At 40.2% G+C, this 27,934-nt stretch overlaps 1 protein-coding gene across 1 annotated transcript; it reads right to left on the bottom strand.

The window, feature by feature from the left end:
• Positions 1-1,849: 1,849 nt before the first annotated feature.
• LOC124278551 lies at positions 1,850-27,225 on the bottom strand. Its single transcript, XM_046714279.1, has 15 exons — positions 27,094-27,225; positions 23,645-23,741; positions 15,970-16,082; positions 15,697-15,799; positions 14,594-14,718; positions 13,878-13,989; positions 10,195-10,310; positions 9,470-9,566; positions 9,078-9,199; positions 5,870-5,957; positions 4,977-5,092; positions 3,917-4,040; positions 3,001-3,107; positions 2,750-2,788; positions 1,850-2,054 (listed from the first exon to the last, which is right to left on the bottom strand). Exons 1-15 carry the CDS (start codon positions 27,131-27,133, stop codon positions 1,993-1,995), a joined length of 1,461 nt encoding a protein of 486 aa, XP_046570235.1. The 5' UTR covers positions 27,134-27,225; the 3' UTR covers positions 1,850-1,992.
• Positions 27,226-27,934: the final 709 nt, after the last annotated feature.

Genomic DNA, 27,934 nt, shown 5'->3' on the forward strand with positions numbered 1-27,934 from the left:
CGATCTGATCTGGTTAGGCCTGTACAGCACACATCGATCTGATCTGGTTAGTCCCGTACAGCACACATCGATCTGATCTGGTTAGGCCCGTACAGCACACATCGATCTGATCTGGTTAGTCCCGTACAGCACACATCGATCTGATCTGGTTAGGCCCGTACAGCACACATCGATCTGATCTGGTTAGTCCCGTACAGCACACATCGATCTGATCTGGTTAGGCCTGTACAGCACACATCGATCAGATCTGGTTAGTCCCGTACAGCACACATCGATCTGATCTGGTTAGGCCCGTACAGCACATGTCAACATGACCTGGTTAGGCCCGTACAGCACACATCGATCTGATCTGGTTAGGCCCGTACAGCACACATCGATCTGATCTGGTTAGCCCGTACAGCACACATCGATCTGATCTGGTTAGGCCCGTACAGCACACATCGATCTGATCTGGTTAGGCCTGTACAGCACACATCGATCAGATCTGGTTAGTCCCGTACAGCACACATCGATCTGATCTGATTAGGCCCGTACCGCACATGTCAACATGAACTGGTTAGGCCCGTACAGCACATGTCAACATGAACTGGTTAGGCCCGCACAGCACATGCCGACTTGACCTGGTTAGACCCGTAACGTTTGTCACTTCATCGAGAATCAAATACATAACCCGAAAGTATGCGACAATCGCTGTTATTTAAACAGATTCATTTTCAAATGTAACTTATTACCTCCAGAGGATAGTTGGGCGGTAATTGTCACCTTTACTTGTATTCATGTATGCGTACTAAAAGACGGATATGTTATCATTATTTCTGTGACAGTTGCCTCAGCACTGTAATTACATTACACCATCCATTTTCAAACATGAGACGCAAAGAAAAAGCGGGACATTATAGCAAGCAGTGAATTTCCGTTGTATCATTGTGTGTCAGCTCGATGTGGGTGACAGTGTAAAGCGGGTGGTGATGCAGCTGTAGTTGCAACTACTGTGGAGTGCTGACAAAACCAAAGCACATCTTGAATTCAAACTCACAACAAAAGATCCCTACACGGTACGGAAAGGCTCTCGTGCCCACTGAACCTACACACTAAGAGGTGAAATTGGGTTTAACGTCGTGCTTGAGAATATTTCGCTCATATGACGACGTGCATGCGTGTGTATGTGCGGCTGCTTGTTCTAGCCCAGACTGGTTTTATAGTGCTAGCCCACTGAGATACCATGCCGCAATGAAGCATGAATACCCCACTCGGACACATTATACTGACTCCGATCCGACCAGTCCTTGTTGTACACATTAATGCCGAGCGCCAGGCAGGGACCAACAAGTACCACATTTTAACGTCTTTTGGTATGACGCGGTCGGGGATCGAATCCGCGACCTTCCGCTCTCCGGGCGGACGCTCTAACCACTACACCACGGAGGCGGTCCTACACACTAAGAAAACTGGACATTTGTTACGGTTCAACTGGGCGCGATACCGCTGTTGTTTTGTATGTCATCTTATGGTTATGTAAAATTAAATATCGAGGAAGCGTAGGTTATTCAAATACTTGTGAATATATAGTGACATCGAAGGTTTGACCTAAGATAGTCCTCCTTAAGGTACGAAGTCTGCCCCAGTCACTGGAGGTTGTTGAGGAGTATCAATACACGAAGACATAGAAGCGGTGAGGGGGATGCCATACATCGTAAAGCTGACGGCCAACATCAGGGTCAGAAGATGACGTCGAGGTATTCTCTCATTTCAAATACCCCTCAAAACAACGTGTACAGTACAGAAAACTAGGAAATGCGTCTGAGACTTTACTCATAATATTGTTCCAGTTACAAAGAGGCTGTAGAGGTACAAGGGAGATCGATTTATTTCACACAAAAGGCCAGTAATTTCAATTAATACTAAATTTTCCAGAGGAGCTCTAATGACTTATGTAACTATGAAATGAGTAGATTCTTTGTTTTTTAGCGTGAACGTTGTCCTGGACGTCCTTCAGTCCAATATGTAGAGCAGGAACGACATCATAACCATCACTGCTGTTAACAGGCCACCTCCTAGAACAAAGGGTGAATTCATATATTGCATCAGCTTGGAAAATTGAACCTAGTTCTTACTCGTTACAAGCAAACGTTTTAAGTAGCAATCATACCCTAGGACCTCCTACATGTATTACAGTTGTACAGTGTGATATTTCTCCTATTAAATATCCTTGGATGTCTACATGACCTTCGTTACAAATTCATTTCTCCTTCATGGAACATTTCTTCTCTCCGATGATTTGTTTCTATCTATGTCAACCCAACACGTGTTATGCGCACGAGGAGATATATAGAGAATTTCACCCAAGTGTCTACTGATATCAATTATATCAACACGAGTTGATAAAGCTACAAATATCCGAGGCTTGCCGAGTGTTGATACATTTGATATCACAAGACACGAGGGTGAGATTCATCAAAAATCACTCTTCATTAGTTTTCAGTGAACAATGTACATCTCTGAACATGGTACTGCCATTAGATTTGGATTGCAGCGATATCATAGCATTGTGATGTCATCAGGTGTTTATGTCATAGCATTGTGAGTCATGTAATTGATGATGTCAAAGTATTGTGACCGCATATAATTGATGACGTCAGGGCATTGCACAAAATCTACTGTCAAAACGATATCTCCCAGGACATATCGTTTGATCTCACACAAGCAACATCTCCCATGGAACAAATTGTTGTATGATAAATTGTATTACCTGCAGTGCTCCCTCTGTTTGGCGTCACGCGTAACTCAGCTGAAAACAAAAACACAGGCATGATCCTATGAATAAACTATTGCCCCCGAGGTGACGTTTCGATATAGAATCTTCAAGTATGTTTTACATTTTACATGTTCTGTTGAAGACAATACCCACTGCCAGGAACAGAGCTACTACTGAATCTGCCTACATGTTCTACAGGTTCTACAGGTTTTCACTTCCAGTGCAATGATAAAAGTTTAACTTACCTTCCGGGCACAGCTCGTTTATATTGGAGAGTGACACGCCATGTCCTGCCTTGTTGGCGGTACAATGTTTCACACTGTCAGCGCACGTTACAGTGCTCTTCAGCATGCTATAAAGAACATCTTGGGTTTTAACGCAACCGTTTTAGTTACATGGAATCTACCATTCAGCTTAGCTAGTCTTTCAGAAGCTTACAGTGCCCTGTGCTGACATGACACCATAATGGCCGATGGAAGGTCACACGATTATGAAACAATTAACAGCACAGAAATAATCCAAACTTTGAGATCGCTCTAATTACACCAAACAAATATATGCTACATATGTCATGGCAATTTTAGATAGAAGCATACGTGTAAATAAGACCGATGTTTGTAATCCTGCGAATTCTGAGTATATTGAAAAGAGAGTCGGTTGTACGATTCCGACTGGAACTGCTCGGTGCCTGGTCATTCAGCACGTATGATCACAGATGGTGTTCCCTGATCGGTGCCAAACTGGGAATTATTGATTTTGTCATCTCAGTCGGTGAGATTAAGACATTTGTTTGGGGAAAAAACGAAATCTTCAATATATTCAACAACTGATAATAAACATAACATTTCGCGTTTCCGCTTTGTAAACGTTTGGACGAAACATATGTTGGTGGGGAGTGAGTTTAGTTTTACGCCGACTCGGCAATATTCCAGCTATGTGGCGGCAGTTTGTCAATAATCGAGTCTGGACCAGTGATCAACAGCATGAGCATCGATCTACGCAACTGTGATACGATGACATGTGTCAACCAAGTCAGCGAGCCAGACCACCCGATCCCGTAAGTCGCCTATTGCGATAAGCATGGGTTACTGAAGATTCTATCCCGGTTCTTCACGGGTCCAAAACATATGTAAAAATCTGTCATCGGAAGAGGCCACTCACGAGCACCAGAAGCGCGGGTCTATGAAGAGAGGGACGAATGAGTTGAGATCAGTTGGCACAATCATCGTATCCATACAAGACGCCATTTCTGGACAGGCAACCAACTCTACATCGGACGTCAGGGCTGAAGATAAAGTCAAAACCGAATGACATAATTATATTGTCGGGTAAAGCAGAAATTTGAAAATTACATAACTACAGTCATACCACGAATGGGGGGTGAGGTGGGGTGGGGGGTAACTCACAAGGGATACATCACACATACGCGAACCAAGTGGTTGGTGTGGAGTGGGGATTGGCCATGAGTGGATGCAATGATACGAATATCCTTTACTCGTTTGATGCTCTAAGATCTTCTTGGCGTACAGGAAAACACTTCACGAGGGCATTTGGCGACGTTATCAGTACAAATACACATTCAGCTTGCAAACGTAAATTGTTTCCTGATTTATGCCCTTCCCAATTTCAAAGGCACTTGTCAAACGTCAATGTCTGCCCTTCTTGCGCCGTACCGAAACGGTGGTGGTATAATGAGTTAGTGAGTGGATGAGTTTAGTTTTAAGCCACCTTTTGTAACATTCCTGCAATATCACTGCGGGGGGACACCAGAAATAGGCTTCACACAAATGAGGAATCGAACCCGGGTCTTTGGCGTGACGCGCTAACGCAAAAACCACTAGGCTACCCCACCGCCCAGTGGTGGTATAAGCAATACTTAAAAGCATTAGAGAATATAATCAATACAAGTAAGCATTAGAGTGACAGAAGCAACACTGAAAAGCTGCAGAGGGTGGTGTATGCACAATTAGGAAGCATTAAGGGTACAAGGTTGATATGCATTAGATGTTGAACAATCATCAGGAGGTGGAAGGATTAATGCAGAAAGGTATAAGAGAGGGTATACGCAATACTCATAAGCAATAGAATAAGGGAAGTGTAGCACTATTATATATTTCCATTAACAACAGAGCAAGGGGGTATGAGCAATTCTAATAATCACAAGTAGAAAGGGGATTATACAAGGATTTAAATTCCTTCACGTAACACAGTGGACACGTACTTCGACAGGTAGCGTTATAGAGGCCGCCAACTTCGTCGAAGGTGTAGTCTCTGGGGGAGGAGATGTTGCACTTAGCTAACTCTTCGTGCATGCATGCCATGGTGTCCGTCATCACCCTGTTGAAAACACACACCGATTGGTCAGGCGACATCACACGTATAACAATTATTTCCAGAAAGGGTTATTTTCAAATTATGGACTTCGCGCTCTTATGATGATGACAGTCCAGTCAATATACCACTGGACCAAGAACAAATTACTAAGGAAGCTATATACCGGTAAGTTGGAAGTTTCATTATTTAAACATTTTTCAGAGATGCATTTCCTTATACACTCCACCAGCTGTTAACATCCATACTTTTAACTTTTATGGGCTAAACATAATATATTCCAAAACACTTGATTCTGTTCCTCTGTAATAATGATAATAAATGTATTTTTATAATGCGCTAAACGCTTAACGCCATTCACTAGGTGAATGCTCATAGCGCTATCAAGCTGAAATCAAAATCTTATTATGATTACCCCGGTTAACCGTAGCTGCCTGTGAGGCGCTAAAAGGTTAATAGTCGCATGATTTATACCACCGGGTACCCATATAACTGCCTGGTGAACAGCGGCAATTTTTTAACGAACTCACTTTTCTAAGGTGAGGCCAGAAACGTCCTAGAAACTCTCGGGAGTCAAGCTGCCAAACACGATCACCGATCCAAGGACTCTCGCCGCTCAACGTTACTTATTAATAACTTGAACTGATTGTGCCCTGAGCTCTATCCCCAGGACCACACACACACCCAGTTGGTGCAGTCCTGTTTCACTAGACTAGGACAGTATTTCTCATACAATATATTATTCATATCTCATCAGAGACAGTTGGTTGGCGGTGTACGTACGCACAACTCTTCAGGAGGTCTGGCACAGTCGGTGCTTCTGGTGTGGAGGAGGACATGTTCTTGGTGCAGGTATACACGGAGGGGCAATCTGGAAATATACCATCAGATACAGCACACAAAAACAACGCCGTCAGACGCCAGACAAATGTCCTATACCACATCACTCTCATCATTGTGAACTACTTCCAACTATACCGTCTCAGGCAAGAACCCGGGCCCTACAAGAACGTCATCACTTACAAGATCATCATCACTTACAAGACCATCATCACTTACAAGACCATCATCACTTACAAGATCATCATCACTTCATCATCAAGACCATCACATACAAGACCATCATCACTTACAAGACCATCATCACTTACAAGATCATCATCACTTACAAGACCATCATCACTTACAAGATCATCATCACTTACCAGACCATCATCACTTACAAGATCATCATCACTTACAAGATCATCATCACTTACAAGATCATCATCACTTACAGACCATCATCACTTACAAGATCATCATCACTTACAAGACCATCATCACTTACAAGACCATCATCACTTACAAGACCATCATCACTTACAAGATCATCATCACTTACAAGACCATCATCACTTACAAGATCATCATCACTTACAAGACCATCATCACTTACAAGATCATCATCACTTACAAGATCATCATCACTTACAAGACCATCATCACTTACAAGATCATCATCACTTACAAGACCATCATCACTTACAAGATCATCATCACTTACAAGATCATCATCACTTACAAGACCATCATCACTTACCAGACCATCATCATCAAGACTTACAAGATCATCATCACTTACAAGACCATCATCACTCACAAGATCATCATCACTTCATCATCATCACTTACAAGATCATCATCACTTACAAGATCATCACATCATCATCATCACAAGACCATCATCACTTACAAGACCATCATCACTTACAAGATCATCATCACTTACAAGACCATCATCACTTACAAGACCATCATCACTTACAAGACCATCATCACTTACAAGACCATCATCACTTACAAGACCATCATCACTTACAAGACCATCATCACTTACAAGATCATCATCACTTACAAGACCATCATCACTTACAAGATCATCATCACTTACAAGACCATCATCACTTACAAGACCATCATCACTTACTTCATCATACAAGATCATCATCACTTACAAGACCATCATCACTTACAAGATCATCATCACTTACAAGATCATCATCACTTACAAGATCATCATCACTTACAAGACCATCATCACTTACAAGATCATCATCACTTACAAGATCATCATCACTTACAAGACCATCATCACTTACAAGACCATCATCACTTACAAGATCATCATCACTTACAAGATCATCATCACTTACAAGACCATCATCACTTACAAGACTTACAAGACCATCATCACTTACTCATCAAGACCATCATCATCACTTACAAGATCATCATCATCACTTACAAGACCATCATCACTTACAAGACCATCATCACTTACAAGACCATCATCACTTACAAGATCATCATCACTTACAAGACCATCATCACTCACAAGATCATCATCACTTACAAGACCATCATCACTTTCAAGACCATCATCACTTACAAGATCATCATCACTTACAAGACCATCATCACTTACAAGACCATCATCACTTACAAGATCATCATCACTTACAAGACCATCATCACTTACAAGACCATCATCACTTACAAGACCATCATCACTTACAAGACCATCATCACTTACAAGACCATCATCACTTACAAGACCATCATCACTTTCATTACTTACAAGACCATCATCACTTACAAGACCATCATCACTTACAAGACCATCATCACTTACAAGACCATCATCACTTACAAGACCATCATCACTTACAAGACAATAATCACTTTAAGATAGCACTGACAAAAACGCCAATGTGTGATGACATGAGTGAGTAAGCTTGGTTTTACGCCGCTTTTAGCAATATTCCAGTAATACCACGACGGGAGATACCAGAAATGGCCATTGTAACCATGTGGGGAATAGAACCCAGGTCTTCGGCGTGACGAGCGAACGCTTTAACCACTAGGCTACCACACCTGTTATCATATCATGAAGCAAGTATAAGTATATATATTACAGTGAATATGTCAAATGAGTGAATATTTCAGGGATTTTATAAAATTCCTGATCCACTCGGTGGTTTCACAAAATCCCTGGAATTCCTAGGGATTTAATAAAATCCTGAAAATTACAACAATGTTTTTACATATTCCTTGAAATGAATATATCGCATTCTCAGTGTTTGTTTGGCAATACTGCTTGTAAATAGTGCATGTGTATACAGTAACCAAAGAATATAAGGAAGTTAACAATGCTCATTATATTTTTACATCTTAGTCATGTAACATAAAGACATCAGAGAACACAGGAAGAGGGCAGCAGAGTCTTAGATTCTTCAAGCAGAGAGGATGGTGAAACGAAGCAAGAGCGTTCTCTCTGAGGTTGCAGTGGGTGACTATGTGACAATACCAATTCCTGGTGCTGACAGAGGGAGAGTCGATCCAAGGAATTTGATAGGAGTTGTAAAGGACATTACTGACAACATCATGTACACACTTGCTGTAACAGCCGGTGTCATGAGTGGAAAGTATTCACACAACCAGTTTGATGTGTGTGCCACATCTCTCTGCACTATTGCAGATATGTCGACTGAGAAACTTGTATCGCTGAGATCTGCAGTCAAGTCAGAGTCTGTATGTGGTGGACATGGTTTTGTGAAATGTAACTGTGGTGGCACAAACAGATGTCAGACACAAAGGTGCAGATGTTACAAGGCTAGGGTTATGTGTAACTCGCGATGTCACTTGCAAAAACAAATGTTGATACATATGAGTGTTGTTTGACTGACGTGACTTTGTTTCGAAAAGATATCACAGAAGGTACTTTGATCCATTGCATGATTATGGCAACTGAACACTAATGCAACATCTGATAGTAATAGATAAATATTGTTTTTGTCACTTACATGTTGAATTATTTGATATTTGTTTTTAACTATATATGTGATACAGCAGCAACGTATGTATTACAGCCTGAAAGATACAGCTTCAACTCCTGACACTGAACCTCCCGCCGTGAGACAATTGTTCCTTGATGACCAACAACACGTACCGACCATGTGGCAAGCCATTGTGTATCCCTGCTCCACCTCTCCGATGACCTGAGACCGGGTGACGGCTGGGTCGCACAGAGGCAGCAGCTGGTCCACACAGTCCATGTAGGATCTCACACCACTACGAGAAATAAATGATGGTGCTTCAGATACAGAACAACTAGCTATTGCATAATTCCATTTGAGTACTCTCGGTCGTTTTGGCTTAAGCTTTTGTAAAATCAGACCGCAATTTGATTGCTTCAAGGTCCGGAGAGAATGACTAACACAACCTTCCACCACCTCTGTGACCTTTGTCTTTGATAAAATTGTACAGACTCGTGTTCTTGGTCTCACTTGAGGGCATGGCAGTGTTTCAACACAGCGACGTTCACCTCACTCACAGACTTACCTGCAGTAGTCAGACGGCTGGGTTGTCTTGTTGAGGACCTCAGACAACTGTGGCATGCAACTCTGAACCTTCACCTGGCACATTTCTACAGGGTTACCTACAAAAGGTTGATCATTAAGGATTGAATTTAAAAAGCGACAAATTCCTTTCCACATTAATAAAAGCATGTGGCGACTCCATCTTTATCACGAGCAGGTGTTTGTGTAAAGGTGAGCGCATCCTGCCCCACCGGTGGAACCCGTCATAAACCAACGCAAAGACAAATTGGTCACCCGAGAAAGGACGGGAAGTGTGGTAAAATTTAACTAAGGATTTACATCCAAATTGTAATTGTTGCCATGTCTTCACACGCTGTCATGATTTTTATCTCAACATTAAAGTCATTGCTACACGTTAAGTAACATTGTAAGTTATCCCACTGCATTATTACCTCGTACAGGGAAATCGCGTTAGTGCGGACACCACCAGAAAAATACACACAAAAGATTACTCACAGCCTATCTATATTCACCACATTCTTGATTCGTTAACCGCCAATGGGCTTCCATGCGGCTAGAAACAAGCACAGTGCACAGACCGACCCTAAGTCAGGTTTTGATTCTCGGAATAGCCAACATCCCCTGACTGTGAGTGTCACTGTAGTACTAAACGACTACAACCCTTAGACTACGACTTAACGGCATACGTTAACCCTGACATGGTGACCTGAATGTCTGACACGTCACCTTTACACAGTGTCTTGTACGAGTCCTCCACCCCTGACACGAAGCTGCTCCGATTCAGACTCGGGTCGCATGTAGCAAACGTTGTGTCGAAGCAGCCCATGTACTCCCCCATTAGCCTGCAACACCAAGGATTGAGGACAGATCTAACACACATGACGCATGCCATACCATCGGATATAATTCAGGCGGATATTATAACATCGGACAAAACAAAGTCGGAAAACCAACATTTGATACAATCTGCTGGACATGAAACAGATATTATACCGTGTAATAAAACACTCATGATATAGCATAGTTGGATGTTAAAATCATCTCAAATAGCGCAGTGGGATATTACACTGGATGAAAAAACGCAATAGCAGAGTTTAATACTGCACGGTTGCATAAAAAACGAAATCGTATAAATATAAAATATGTTGAATGTCGTTAACATCAGTGTCTACAAATAACTGAGTCAAGGAAAAACAACAACATTAGTGCCTATATGAGGATGGGTCTATGAAGGAACTAATATTGGTACATATAAATGGATATGTCTGTCTTTGAAGGAACCCAGATTATCTCTTACATAAGGATGTGTGTCTAGACACAGCCTATATATAGATGTGTGTCATGGTGGGAAGGAATATGTGCCCATATATGGATGTGTGTCTAGGTGGGAGGAATGTAAGTGCCCATATATGGATGTGTGTCTAGGTGGGGGGAGTAAGTGCCCATATAAGGATGTGTGTCTTGGTGGGAAGGAATATGTGCCCATATATGGATGTGTGTCTTGGTGGGAGGCATGTATGGATGAGTGCCTATATATGGATGTGTGTCTAGGTGGGAGGAATACATGTGCCCATGTATGGATGTGTGTCTTGGTGGGAAGGAATATGTGTCCATATATGGATGTGTGTCTAGGTGGGAGGAATGTAAGTGCCCATATATGGATGTCTGTCTAGGTGGGAAGGAACATTTATAAGTGCCCATGTATGGATGTGTGTCTAGGTGGGAGGAATGTAAGTGCCCATATATGGATGTGTGTCTAGGCGGGAGGAATGTAAGTGCCCATATATGGATGTGTGTCTAGGCGGGAGGAATATAAGTGCCCATGTATGGATGTGTGTCTAGGCGGGAGGAATGTAAGTGCCCATATATGGATGTGTGTCTACGCAGCGCCTATATGTAGATGTGTGTCTCGGTAGGATCCAGAATCGGTGACTATAGACGTGTCTCTTGCTGAAACCTATAACAGCGTTTATAGATATACTTCCTTTCAAAAGTTTAGACTCACTAGTGTAAATATAGACACTTACTTCAGTCAACTGTTCTTGACTTAATTTTGCAAAATACCCCATACTGTTTAAAGGTACTGTTTACACATGAAATGATGTATTGTACAACAAATTCGTAACGTTGAAACGATTATTGTCATGACTTCAATAAATGATAAAAATCAGTGAAAATTAACAATTATCAGTGAGTTCTTAACAACACTTTACACCAAAACACAGATGTTCACATGCACGATATTTGCACATGCTTTTCAGCAATTTGATGTATGATCCTCGTACATTTCATCTGAATAAAGTTTGCAGTTGGTTCCCATAAGTTATTAATCTTCGATGTAACCATATCTATCCATAACATATAGTGGAAACATTTTGTGTCTGAACAGTAATCAATATCACTGTCTACAGATATTTGGGTGTCAATGCAATAATCGATATCACTGTCTACAAATATTTGGGTGTCGATGCAGGAATCAATATCATTGTCTACAGATATGTGGGTGTCAATGCAGGAATCAATATCACTGTCTACAGATATCTGGGTGTCAATGCAGGAATCAATATCACTGTCTGCAGATATTTGGGTGTCAATGCAGGAATCAATATCACTGTCTATAGATGTATGAGTGTCAATGGAGGAATCAATATCACTATTTGGGTGTCAATGCAGGAATCTACAGATATTTGGGTGTCAATGCAGGAATCAATATCACTGTCTACAGATATTTCGGCGTCAATGCAGGAATCAATATCACTGTCTACAGATATTTGGGTGTCAATGGGTGTCAATGCAGGAATCAATATCACTGTCTACAGATATTTGGGTGTCAATGCAGGAATCAATATCACTGTCTATAGATGTATGAGTGTCAATGCAGGAATCAATATCACTGTCTACAGATATTTGGGTGTCAATGCAGGAATCAATATCACTGTCTACAGATATTTGGGTGTCAATGCAGGAATCAATATCACTGTCTACAGGAATGTAGATGTAGTGTCAATGCAGGAATCAATATCACTGTCTACAGATATTTGGGTGTCAATGCAGGAATCAATATCACTGTCTACAGATATTATGGGTGTCAATGCAGGAATCAATATCACTGTCTACAGATATTTGGGTGTCAATGCAGGAATCAATATCACTGTCTACAGATATTTGGGTGTCAATGCAGGAATCAATATCACTGTCTACAGATATTTGGGTGTCAATGCAGGAATCAATATCACTGTCTACAGATATTTGGGTGTCAATGCAGGAATCAATATCACTGTCTACAGATATTTGGGTGTCAATGCAGGAATCAATATCACTGTCTACAGATATTATGAGTGTCAATGCAGGAATCAATATCACTGTCTACAGATATTTGGGTGTCAATGCAGGAATCAATATCTGTCTACAGATATTTGGGTGTCAATGCAGGAATCAGATATTTGGGTGTCAATGCAGGAATCAATATCACTGTCTACAGATATTTGGGTGTCAATGCAGGAATCAATATCACTGTCTACAGATATTTGGGTGTCAATGCAGGAATCAATATCACTGTCTACAGATATTTGGGTGTCAATGCAGGAATCAATATCACTGTCTACAGATGTATGAGTGTCAATGCAGGAATCAATATCACTGTCTACAGATATTTGGGTGTCAATGCAGGAATCAATATCACTGTCTACATCACTGTCAATGCAGGAATCAATCACTGTCTACAGATATTTGGGTGTCAATGCAGGAATCAATATCACTGTCTACAGATATTTGGCTGTCAATGCAGGAATCAATATCACTGTCAATGCAGGAATCAATATCACTGTCTACAGATATTTGGGTGTCAATGCAGGAATCAATATCACTGTCTACAGGTGTCAATGCAGGAATCAATATCACTGTCTACAGATATTTGGGTGTCAATGCAGGAATCAATATCACTCACTGTCTACAGATATTTGGGTGTCAATGCAGGAATCAATATCACTGTCTACAGATATTTGCAGGTGTCAATGCAGGAATCAGTGTCACTGTCTATCACAGATATTTGGGTGTCAATGCAGGAATCAATATCACTGTCTACAGATATTTGGGTGTCAATGCAGGAATCAATATCACTGTCTACAGATATTTGGGTGTCAATGCAGGAATCAATATCACTGTCTACAGATATTTGGGTGTCAATGCAGGAATCAATATCACTGTCTACAGATATTTGGGTGTCAATGCAGGAATCAATATCACTGTCTATAGATGTATGAGTGTCAATGCAGGAATCAGTGTCACTGTCTACAGATATTTGGCTGTCAATGCAGGAATAAATATCAGAGACTGCAGATGTGTGAGTGTCAATGTTGGAACCAACCAAAGTGTGTGTTTTCTTCATTATGCTACGTCTATTCACAAACCTGCAGTATAAAGTAACGTTATATGATTCCAAAGCTGCTGATATGCCCGGCATTGAGGCTGCACATCCTGCTGTGTGAAGCTTGCCGGTGCATATAGTTTTCTTGTCATTGCCTGAAAGCACAAATTGCAATGGTTTCAAGTCAGTACTGATTCACTTTTACTTTAACTGACAAAAGACAGAATACTGGGTCGACCTTGGCAACAAGCAGGAAAAATGTAAATGGTGCACGTGCAAGGTAAGCTATTAGGGGACACTGGCAAATTGTACTTGCTGGAGTAGGTTCAACGCCGTTATACTGTTATTTAACTCTCATCACTCCATGTCCACTTGGTGGAAAGCAAGCCGGAAGTGATGCACGAACTTTTTCACAAGTACGGGTATGGTTCTGAGAAAAATGACCATATAGTCGGGGTGAACCAGGACTTGCTAAAAGGACGCAACTATGAACGGCGAATGGATGGCGCCAAAGACCATTACATGGTGACGACACCCAGAAAATACATGGGGACGAGTAGCGGAAACAAAATATACGTAGTTATTATTGATCATGTAAACCTTGAGGTAGATGCAAATATTCAGTATGATTAAAACCATATTGTATTCATGAAAAGTATACTAAATGAAAGTGATTGGTAAACAAAATAAACGTATTTTGTATTGATTATTTTAACCATGACACAATCATTACCTTTATACAAATATCGGCTCACTTACTATTCACTGTGCTACAAAACCTATCGTAGGATGTATAAACGCCTCCCAGCACGTCGAACAAGGTGACGCTTTTGGCACAGTCCTTAATTTTGAACTCCACGCAACGGAGGAATGTCTCCATGGACCTGCAACAGACTGTTAGTATCACAGAGGCCACGATACAGCTGGAAACTCAGTTCAGTCTGGAATACATGGTTAAACACAGGTAGGGGGCACGCTGAACGTCAGGACCCCGTGTTATGTCATTTAGGAGAAACTAAGTAGTATCCCATACACAAGCCTGTGGCGTTTCACTTGTATTGTAGCCAGTAGTGTGGCTGGATAATGCAACACAGATGTACTGATGACAAGTACAGTAGCCAACAGTATGACACACGTACAGTGGCCAACAGTATGACACACGTACAATAGCTAGCAAATGATATACGTACAGTAGCAAGCAATGTGACACACGTACAGTAGCTAGCAAAATGACACATGTACAATAGCTAGCAAATGATACACGTACAGTAGCAAGCAATGTGACACACGTACAGTAGCTGGCAATATGACACACGTACAATAGCTAGCAATATGACATACGTACAGTAGCTAGCAATATGACAAACGTACAATAGCTAGCAATATGACACTTGTACAATAGCTAGCAATATGACACTTGTACAATAGCTAGCAATATGACACACGTACAATAGCTAGCAGTATGACATACGTACAATAGCTAGCAATATGACACACGTACAATAGCTAGCAATATGACACACGTGCAGTAGCCAGGAGTATGACACACGTACAGTAACCAGTAGTATTTCACACGTACAGTAGCCAGGAGTATGACACACGTGCAGTAGCCAGGAGTATGACACACGTACAGTAGCCAAGAGTATGACACACGTACAGTAGCCAGGAGTATGACACACGTAAAGTAGCTAGCAGTTTGATATTCGTACACTAGCCAGGAGTATCACACATGTACAGTAGTCTGTAGAACGACACACGTACAGTAGCTAGCAGGTTCATACTTATACAGTAGCTAGCAGTTTGATACTCTTACAGTAGCTAAGAGTTTGACACAGTAGCCAGTATCAAGTTGATTTACGCACGTGCAGTAGCCAGATATGTTCATTTTCTGAAGTAGATTTGAAGCGTCCGTCATCAAGGGATAGCAGCTCATAATCCTGCTACCGCAGGCTCGAACCTCTTCCTCTGAAAATACAACAACACTTATAAGGAAGAATCAAACTTAACTATTAAAACACCCATTTTAAAGTAGCCACCAAGAATATTTTTAATAACACCAACAGCATAACTCAAATCTACAGCTTGTCTGGTGATATCTGCTACGTGAGGTCAACAAATGACTAGAATCCACTCACTTGTCACCTGACAGTCTCGGTAGTATTTCTCTTTCATGGCGTCCAGCAGCTCGGTGTTGTTGTCGCAGTTGACGTAGTCGCTGGAGTAGCAGGCAATGGTTCTGCTGGTTAACCTGTGGGGAGGGCAAGACGTTAATATCATATTTTCATTCTCATGTGACACTTTTGTCGACCTGTTCCCAATACAGGCATTTCTTTACTAGCCATGGGCCATACTGGCACATACACCTGTGTAGATGTAACCGGAAGTCAACGCGGGTCAGACTGTTGAACGCCCAAGACATTACAATACAACCCAGGAAGGTAGTTTCAGATTGGTTCTGTAAAGTTCGTGTATTGGTGTAGGCATAAAGAAAACATATTTGTGAGTATTACTGAGTTTTACTGAGTGCCATACTTCTGCCACTTGTAAAACTCTGCAAACTACAAGTTAGAGTGGAGTAATGCCTCAAGCTGTAACACTGACTGACTGAGTTTGGTTTTACGCCGCTTTTAGCAATATTCCAGCAACATCATGGCGGGGGACACCAGAAATGGGCTTCACACATTGTACCCATGTGGGGATTCGAACCCGGGTCTTCGGCGTGACGAGCCAACGCTTTAACCATTAGGCTACCCCACCGCCCCTCAAGCTGTAACATGGTTGGTTTATTGTTAACGCCTTACTCAGCAATATGCCAGCTATATGGCGGGTGTCTGTAAATAATCTGGTCTGGGCATGGATTAACACTGGCAACAGCTGGTCTACATTGCCAACGTCTTTAAAGTGGTTCAGCATTTACATGGCGTCATCAATTATTGTATGTCGTCATAACAAGTACCATTGTATGCAACGTCAACCATGCTACAACACTTACGTCATCGATATATGGATGATGTGTACTCGCCTACACTGAACCACACTTATCCATCATTAGTGGTACGACAATCTTGGATTCACTCACGTGTAGTTACTGATCCATTCATTCAAAGCAACTTCACAGACTGACAGACAGTTTAAGTCTCACCAAGGGTACACAATATATACATACGATGTGAGTTTAACAAGAGTAAAAGTACCCTAGCCATCATTTATAGAATTATGAGAGAATGTATGAGGTGAGGTGAAATTGGGTTTACGTCGTGCTTGAGAATATTTCGCTCATATGACGACGTGCATGCGTGTGTATGTGTATGTGCGGCTGCTTGTACTAGCCCAGACTTAAGCTGGTTTTATAGTGCTAGCCCACTGTGATACCATACCGCAATGAAGCATGAATACCCCACTCAGACACATTATACTAACTCCGAGCCGACCAGTCCTTGTTGTACCCATTAATGCCGAGCGCCAGGCAGGGACCAACAAGTACCATATTTTAACGTCTTTTGGTATGACGCGGCCGGGGATCGAACCCGCGACCTTCCGCTCTCCGGGCGGACGCTCTAACCACTACACCACGGAGGTGGTCGAGAGACTGTATGAGATACAAACTGGAAAATGTAAGTAAAATGATATAAAATTGCACAACATTCACAAATAAACTCTCGGGCGAAAGAAACGTCACCAAAATGATTTTTTTATCTTTTATCTTACGCTAAGTGATTTTTCATATCTGTAGTTCACATTTTCATCATTCAGAATGTTGAAAATCCATTTAATTTCCAAATATGATTGTTAAATTTCCAAAATCTAAGTTTGTTGTTTTGTGACATGTTAAAATAGCGATCCTGACGTTTCTTTCGCCCGTGAGTGTTAAAAACGATCTTCTTCGCACAAAAATTAGGTTGAGGGCAGTATAATTCATAACATTTTCATTAGATAGTAAAATGCAGAAGTTGTGTACAGCAGACAGCAAATCTTGTAGGGTTAATAAATTAGTTTTCAGAGAAATCAACTCGGACATGCACTTGCACCTGCACCGTTATGTAGCACATGCAATACCTGTTTGTGCTCTTCCTGCCGTTGTATACTTAACAACAAGTTTCTTGAACAACGACTGATGTGTATGAAATAAACTAACAGCAAATATTGTTGGGTACAGGGTAAACAATGTCATGTACCGTTTTGGAATTTACTAGACTATTCAGTATTTTGAGTAAGTATGCATTTCATTGTTTTTATTTGGAGACATGTGAAGTATACAATCACTGTAGTCTATAACGTAAACCTACATGCACCATTTTATTCCCGCTTCCCATAGTACCAACTAAGCGCAAATAAAATGCCTATCTCATTGATGTGTTTAATTGCCGATATACTAAATCTTCAGTCTTCATCACAATGTGTTCAGTCACAGATACAACCTGACACTGTGTTCAGTCACAGATACACAATTGCTCAGTCACAAATACCATCTGTAAAAGGAAGACTCTCTGGTGGTTTTCTTGTGTTAATTAAGAAATGTTTATTCGAAATATTTGGGAAAAGAACGGCCATTTGTGATAATGTTATCTTCACAGTGTTTGACAAGAAGCTTTTCAAGTTGGATAAAGATGTTCTAGTAGCATCTGTGTATGTGCATCATTGTGGTTCAACTTGATATGACCGAAAACAGTGTAAATGTGGAATCACGATGTTGTTTGAACAATTATTAACCTTTTTGGATGATTTTGGTGACATGTATATTATGATTGGGTGTGATCTAAACGCTAGAACTGGTGAGGACTCTGACAGTTTTGAAGATAGCATTGCTGATATGTTAGGATTTGATGATATTCATGTGTTATTTGACAAGCTGGACACGGACAGACACTCTTTTGATGAAGTCGTTAATCACTCCAAAAAGTTCACCAGAGTGGTGCTCCGCTGTAAACCTGTTGATTATGAACGGTCGCTGTGGATCTGATGCACGCTCAGATTACACATTCATAAATAAACTGGCTAAAAGTTTGATTGACTATGTGATATGTTCACCCATGTTGTTTACACTTTGTAATGATTTCAATATCATGTCAAGGGCAGACTCTGACCATTTACCACTAAGGTGTTCGTTTCATATCTGGGACGCTTCACATGAGGCATCGGATGACTACCGTTATGTGTGGGATGAGGGCAAAACTGAATTGTTTAGGAATAATCTGCTTTCAGTTGAGATTATATCCATGTTTGAACAATGTTTACAATCTATGTCTATAAATATGAATCTTGCCATTGAAACGTTTACAGATGCAGTATGTAAGGCTGCAAGTTGTATGAAGCGCCTGTTAGGTGGTTATGCACATAAACCTCAACAGTCATCGTATGATCAGGAGTGTAACTATCTCCCATGTCAGAGAGATAGGTTACTGAGAGTGTTTAGAATGAATAAATGTGATAATAGTTTGAGACAGTATTTAAAGGCAAGAAATTTAATAACAACTGCTGTTCGAGACAAAAAGTGTTTGTATTTGAATAGAATAAGAAGTAAATTGAGGAATAATCTCAGAATTAAATCTATCTATGAAAGTGTAAAATCGTGTGTTAAATGTAATAATTCAGTTTCCGATATGTTTGAGTGTAATGTGGGAGTGCGTCAGGGATGTGTCTTAAGCCCCCTGCTATATTATTAATGATCTTGCTGAAAGTTCATGTTATCCTGGCATCCAGTTACATCCGGACTTGACTCATTGACTCATTTATTCTTATTACCACGGGATGACGTCGTTCTTATATCTGACACTATTGGGAGGTTACAAAACGTATTAACGTGTTACAGCAGTATTGTCATCTATATAATTTAACTGTACATTTAGATAAAACTAAGATAGTTGTCTTTAAAAACGGCGGAGCGAGGGGCAAAAATGGTATTTTGAGGGCAATTTCATTGCATGTGTCTCATCTTTTAGGTATTTAGGTGCGGTAGTTTCTAGGAATTTAACTTGGAATAAGCAGTTTATTAGTTCATCGTTGCAATCTAGAAAAGCATTATTTGGTGTTCTAAAATGTCTGTCGAAACTTACCAAATGATGTTTTCTTCAAGGCTTTTGATAGTAGAGTGATGTCAAGTTATTGTATAGTTCTGAAATATGGGGGCTAGAATTTGAGTCTGAACTTAGCAGTGTTATTGGAGGAGTTCATGTTCAAGTGTATAAATATGTTCTTGGTGTGAAAACGTCAACTTCAAACCATGTCGTTCGTGGTGAGTGTGGGAGATATCCGGTATATATCTCCCTATATCTTTACCTACAAACGTTGTATAGAATATTTGTATAAACTGTTATCCATGCCAAACTCACGCTTACCCATGAAATTATAACATGTTAATGTTAGATATGAGTCATGGTAAATGTAATTGGGCTTCAAAATTGAGAAATGTGTTATTTATAATGGAATTTGGCTATGTTTGGGATAACCAGTGCATCAGTAATATTCAGTCGTTTTTATCAAAATTTATGGACAGAGCTAAATGTATGTATCAGCAAGTTTGGCATGCATCTTTGTCACAAGGTTCTGAAACATATAAATATTCTATGTATAAGCCTAACTTTTATCAAGAGCATTATATTAAGCATATAACTATTAAGACATTTCGCGTCGCTTTAGCTAAGATATGATGTAGTTCTCACCAACTGAAAATTGAGATGGGTACATACTTAAATGTCCCAGGAAAAGAACGATTTTGTGATGTTTGTAAAATTAACTGTATCGAAGATGAGTACCACTTATTGTTTGTATGCAAAGCGTGTGTCGATTTGCGTGAACAGTTTATACTGAGGAAATACCATGTATTTCCAACACTAGGTAAATCTAATCTTTTAATGTCCAGTGATCTTATAAGAAAGTTGGCTATGTATGTTGAGAAATGTATGTATGCAATTGAGGACGAAACTGTTAATGTAGGCAATAAGTATTGTGGCTGCTGTATAACTGCTGTGTCATGGGCCGATGGCCTACGTCTCTTTCTTGACTAAACCAATAAACCCTCAATGTTCAGTCACAAATACAGGTAGTTCTCAGTTACAAATACAGGTAGTTCTCAGTCACAAATACACGTAGTTCTCAGTCACAATACAGGTAGTTCTCAGTCACAAATACAGGTAGTTCTCAGTTACAAATACAGGTAGTTCTCAGTCACAAATACAGGTAGTTCTCAGTCACAAATACAGGTAGTTCTCAGTCACAAATACACGTAGTTCTCAGTTACAAATACAGGTAGTTCTCAGTTACAAATACAGGTAGTTCTCAGTCACAAATACAGGTAGTTCTCAGTCACAAATACAGGTAGGTAGTTCTCAGTCACAAATACAGGTAGTTCTCAGTCACAAATACAGGTAGTTCTCAGTTACAAATACAGGTAGTTCTCAGTTACAAATACAGGTAGTTCTCAGTTACAAATACAGGTAGTTCTCAGTCACAAATACAGGTAGTTCTCAGTTACAAATACAGGTAGTTCTCAGTTACAAATACAGGTAGTTCTCAGTCACAAATACAGGTAGTTCTCAGTCACAAATACAGGTAGTTCTCAGTTACAAATACAGGTAGTTCTCAGTTACAAATACAGGTAGTTCTCAGTTACAAATACAGGTAGTTCTCAGTCACAAATACAGGTAGTTCTCAGTTACAAATACAGGTAGTTCTCAGTTACAAATACAGGTAGTTCTCAGTCACAAATACAGGTAGTTCTCAGTTACAAATACAGGTAGTTCTACAGTTCTCAGTCACAAATACAGGTAGTTCTCAGTTACAAATACAGGTAGTACTCAGTTACAAATACAGGTAGTTCTCAGTCACAAAAATACAGGTAGGTTCTCAGTCACAAATACAGGTAGTTCTCAGTTACAAATACAGGTAGTTCTCAGTTACAAATACAGGTAGTTCCTCAGTTACAAATACAGGTAGTTCTCAGTTACAAATACAGGTAGTTCTCAGTTACAAATACAGGTAGTTCTCAGTTACAAATACAGGTAGTTCTCAGTTACAAATACAGGTAGTTCTCAGTTACAAATACAGGTAGTTCTCAGTTACAAATACAGGTAGTTCTCAGTTACAAATACAGGTAGTTCTCAGTTACAAATACAGGTAGTTCTCAGTCACAAATACAGGTAGTTCTCAGTTACAAATACAGGTAGTTCTCAGTCACAAATACAGGTAGTTCTCAGTTACAAATACAGGTAGTTCTCAGTCACAAATACACGTAGTTCTCAGTTACAAATACAGGTAGTTCTCAGTTACAAATACAGGTAGTTCTCAGTTACAAATACAGGTAGTTCTCAGTTACAAATACAGGTAGTTCTCAGTTACAAATACAGGTAGTTCTCAGTTACAAATACAGGTAGTTCTCAGTTACAAATACAGGTAGTTCTCAGTTACAAATACAGGTAGTTCTCAGTTACAAATACACGTAGTTCTCAGTTACAAATACAGGTAGTTCTCAGTTACAAATACAGGTAGTTCTCAGTTACAAATACAGGTAGTTCTCAGGTACAAATACAGGTAGTTCTCACAAATACAGGTAGTTCTCAGTTACAAATACAGGTAGTTCTCAGTCACAAATACAGGTAGTTCTCAGTTACAAATACAGGTAGTTCTCAGTTACAAATACAGGTAGTTCTCAGTCACAAATACACGGTAGTTACAAATACAGGTAGTACTCAGGTACAAATACAGGTAGTTCTCAGTCACAAATACAGGTAGTTCTCAGTTACAAATACAGGTAGGTAGTTCTCAGTCCCAGTCACAAATACAGGTAGTACTCAGGTACAAATACAGGTAGTTCTCAGTCACAAATACAGGTAGTTCTCAGTTACAAATACAGGTAGTTCTCAGTCACAAATACACGTAGTTCTCAGTTACAAATGCAGATAGTTCTCAGTTACAAATACAGGTAGTTCTCAGTCACAAATACAGGTAGTTCTCAGTTACAAATACACGTAGTTCTCAGTTACAAATACAGGTAGTTCTCAGTCACAAATACAGGTAGTTCTCAGTCACAAATACAGGTAGTTCAAATACAGGTAGTACTCAGTCACAGATACACTGAGTGCTCAATACACAGGGCTTCAATTATTCTACTTACTACTGAATCACCAAACAATAAGTGTTTTATCACCAACATACGAAGTACGGTAACTGCATCACCAATCCCTAAGCCTTGAATCACCAGTTGGTTGAACATGAGTGAGTGACTGTTGTATAGCACAGGAACAAGCAATACATGCAGATACACACACTCAAACACAGTTACCACCACATAAAGATACGCACATACATGCATACCTATATAAACAAACGCGTGCACACGTTCATATACAGACACGCGCTCTCACACCCTCGACTACACGTAGGAATAAACTGACAATTGCGTGCACAAGTGTACAGATCCCGGTTGTTGTGTGTGTCTTCTCGTCCACATATAAAGTGAGTGAGTGAGTTAGTTTAGTTTTACGCCGCACTCAGCAATATTCCAGCTATATGGCGGCAGTCTGTAAATAATCGAGTCTGGACCAGACAATCCAGTGATCAACAGCATGAGCATCGATCTACACAATTGGGATACGATGACATGTGTCAACCCAGTCAGCGAGCCTGACCACCCGATCCCGTTAGTCGCCTCTTACAACAAGCATGGGTTACTGAAGATCAATATTCTAACCCGGACCTTCACGGACTTCCACATATAAAGCTGAAAATCTGGTGTCCTTCACTCGTTGCAACAAACACACGTGCACTCACGTCACTCTCATACGTAGCCACACGAGCACACATCCTGCTACTTACTGACAGTACAGTTCCTGGTTGTTCTCTGTTCTGGCTGTGTTGGCGTCCACATTCAGGGCTGTACATCTGGGGTCACTGGTACACGCCAAGCTGCCACCTGCACACCATGCAAGACAATGCTCATCACGAAAGACTGGTGAACAATCCTCTAACTTACATTCACAAATATATAATGAAATGGGCTATGCTGCACAGCTTTATCTGAATTAACACAACCAGCGTTACTACCAGGAAATATGTTAACCTTGATTGTGAGGCACTCTGATTGTGAGGTACTCTGATTGTGAGGTTCTCTGATTGTCAGGTACTCTGATTGTGAGGTGAGGTACTCTGATTGAGAGGTACGCTGATTGCAAGGTACTCTTTGATGTACTCTGATTGTGAGGTACTCTGATTGCAAGGTACTCTTTGATGCACTCTGATTGTGAGGTACTCTGATTGTGAGGTACTCTGATTGTGAGGCACCCTGATTGCAAGGTACTCTGATTGTGAGGTACTCTGATTGTGAGGCACTCTGATTGTGAGGTACTCTGATTGTGAGGTACTCTTTGATGTACTCTGATTGTGATGTACTCTGATTGTGAGGTACTCTGATTGTGAGGTACTCTGATTGTGAGGCACTCTGATTGTGAGGTACTCTGATTGTGAGGTACTCTGATTGTGAGGCACTCTGATTGTGAGGCACTCTGATTGTGAGGTACTCTGATTGTGAGGTACTCTTTGATGTACTCTGATTGTGATGTACTCTGATTGTGAGGTACTCTGATTGTGAGGTACTCTGATTGAGAGGTACGCTGATTGTGAGGTACTCTGATTGTGAGGTACTCTGATTGCAAGGTACTCTTGATGTACTCTGATTGTGAGATACTTTGATTGTGAGGTACTCTGATTGCAAGGTACTCTTGATGTACTCTGATTGTGATGTACTCTGATTGTGATGTACTCTGATTGTGAGGCACTCTGATGTGAGGCACTCTGATTGTGAGGTACTCTGATTGCAAGGTACTCTTTGATGTACTCTGATTGTGAGATACTCTGATTGTGAGGTACTCTGATTGCAAGGTACTCTTTGATGTACTCTGATTGTGAGGTACTCTGATTGTGAGGCACTCTGATTGAGTGGTACACTGATTGTGAGGTACTCTGATTGTGAGGTTCTCTGATTGTGAGGTACTCTTTGATGTACTCTGATTGTGAGGTACTCTGATTGTGAGGCACTCTGATTGAGAGGTACACTGATTGTGAAGTACTCTGATTGTGAGGTACTCTGATTGTGAGGCACTCTGATTGTGAGGTACTCTTTGATGTATTCTGATTGTGAGGTTCTCTGATTGTGAGGTGCTGTGCTATTGTTATTAAAGAGATACCTGTCCAGTCTTGGATTAGTGTTGTAGTTTTAGTCCGAAACTGTTAACACAACAAGCATATAATCCATATATACTCGTACAACCTTCCCTATTATTCCCAGGTAAAAAGCATTAAAAAGCACAAAAATGGGAATTCTGGGTTACCTATTAAACACCAGGTATGTCGAAAGCCGTAGACTGACAATACAGCCAATGGTCGTATTCGTGACATCACGCATTAAGGTCATGCTGCTCTACATTCAACACCGTAGTCATGGTATTACCTAGTGCTTGCTTTCGTGGAATTCAATATCACCCCGTGCAAAATAGTTCGATACAATCGGGCGTATATTGGAAAACAAGTTGAGAGAAGGTTTCTGAGTAGTATTTACACATGGGCTAACCCATCGCCCCTTATTACCATATATTTGATATTATTTATAATGTTCAAATAAATTCTTTTTCAAAACAGTTTTATTATTCATAGAACTTTAAAAAATAGTCTTCAGTTGAAACATACGTCGGGTTCTGATGGAATGACGCAATATAATCTTTCAATTTTTAGGATCTGAAAGATTAGTGCCATAATTCAAAACTTTGAAAGGTTGCAACACACAATGGGAATCAAACGCAGCATATTTTAACAAAGAGCTATGGATAAATTGATACGAATAAAAGCTTCCATGACATAATTTGATTTTTCTTCATTCTTTTATATAGCAATGCATTTCTCACTTGAATACAAAGTTGTCAGTAGTTTTAAAAGTACACCTATTGTCGATTGTCTTAGTGTTTGAATCCACACACATATATGGACATATATTAACAGTATATGATTAATTCAAGTATTTAAGTAGTTAGAACATAACCAAATAAAATATTTTGTCAATGTATTTTACTACAGAATGTGGCTATTTAACCAAGTTCAAGACGGTTCTATTCAGTTATCTTCATCATATCCCAAAAGACATTGACGGCACTAACAGATACATGCACGTGCATACACGTCTCTATAAAGTGATAATCTCTTACGCGACGTTAAAAGCCATAAAACCTTACCTTAGGGCTAGTTCACAAAATAAGCTAAATACGTAGAAGCCCGGGAAGGGAAATCAACAGAATTTAGAAGATATAAAGTGTCTTATTGTTTAAACTCTAATTTATTGTTTCGACAGATTATTGAGTTATTTAGTTACTGAGTAAGTGATATTGATGAATCAAGTCAGACATCATCAATTCATTGTGTCGTTGATGATAGGTAATTAATCTAAACAGAAATGAACTGAAACGCAAACAGCATTCCCACAGTTCGGCGTCAGTACACTGATATATGGAAGACAGCGCTTTGCTGTAGTACAAGTAACTGAGCGACGCTGTTCAGTTATACAGGTTTTATTAAGCATATGTATATTCCGATAGCTTCTGTTGTATTCTGATATGGAGAAACTATATTTACTGGCGAAATGCTGCAGGCTGTGCAACAGCTCACACACCAGAGAGCTTACTCATCACCTGTATCTGTCAAACCGATCTCCAACGTTTAATTGCCGTAGCAAATATTTCGGCAAAAATGTGAAACTAATATCTGGGAAATTAATCTTTCCAAAACGGTTTGCCTTCAAATAAAGTCGCATCACCATTCCAAATATACACTTAATATATTATGTTTGAGTATTTTGTATATTTATTAAGTTGTCGAACTTTCTGTCTCGTTCTAAATAAATACCTATCGACATAATAACCTATAAAAACAGTAGTACTCTACATTTTTTTTAATGTAGAATGTGTTCAAGTATTTTACAACACTGCTAACTCAAGCTCCTTGTCTGTCACCATCCTGACATCAACATCTACGTACCTATGATACGTACAGGCAAAAACTTACACTTTCGTGAAATGCATTAACAATGTAATGCAAAATCTAATATCTCTGGATGTATTTATCTTGACAAGGGGACTTGGAGAAAGATGGCTTGACAAGCCTGACCATCCATCAAAGATTTAGAGACAACTACATACAGGGGATGATCGACAGAACTGTTTTCATTTATCCCGTGTTTACAATGTTTTAACAAAAGACAGCATGTTACAACTGCTACCTACCAAGGAATAACGTCAAAAGGCACAGGTTGTTGAAAAACATGATGTGTGGTCACTTGTGTGGTCACTTGCGTGGTTCTGGGACGCCTGGAGCTGACTGTTATCCCTTACTCTGTCGTCGTCTGCTGCGCAATGCACAAGCTCACGTTAGCTCAACACCCCGCAGTTATAGGTGTCGCTACGTCCGCATAACAAATATATGTATCAGGTGCATGCATGTAGTAATTGGTTGTCACCAGGTCGAAGTAACTTTCTCTGTCAGACTGTCAGACTTTGAGACTGTCAGGAGAAATTAAATGATCACCAGATCCTTGTGCACTTACTGGTTCTCTGTGACCATCACCTGCTGTGCTCGCTTAAGTGTGTCGGGCCTCACTGCTGTGGGTACAGGTGTACGAGGTTAATGGGGCAGGTCGAGGAAGGAAACTACCTACATCTGCCCCGAAACTTCGATATTTGATATCATTTTGTGCGTTCGTACCCAAAGCTGCTTGTTCTTGTAAAAATAATCACAACAGCCGAAAACGTTCTACAACGTGCATATCATCGTTCTTCCGAGTGCATTTCTGCCATTTTGTCTCTTGTTGTGCAGGATTAAATAGGTAGACTATAGGCTAGCTTAAAATATATGGGATTGTTTGTCACATACAGGATCATATATATAACATACAGGATAATATATAATATACAGGATCGCCTGTAACATGCAGGATTCATCCCTGCAATATTACACGCAGCATAGTTGTCTCCTTATAATAGTAATATACAACATGCACAATGCAATATAATAACAATCTAGGAAAAGGGTGAACAGAGCAAGAATGAAAACGTGACGTCACGAGAG

The sequence above is a fragment of the Haliotis rubra genome, unplaced genomic scaffold (assembly GCF_003918875.1).
Source record: "Haliotis rubra isolate DU_JTF1 unplaced genomic scaffold, ASM391887v1 Scf24, whole genome shotgun sequence".
NCBI lineage: Eukaryota > Metazoa > Mollusca > Gastropoda > Lepetellida > Haliotidae > Haliotis > Haliotis rubra.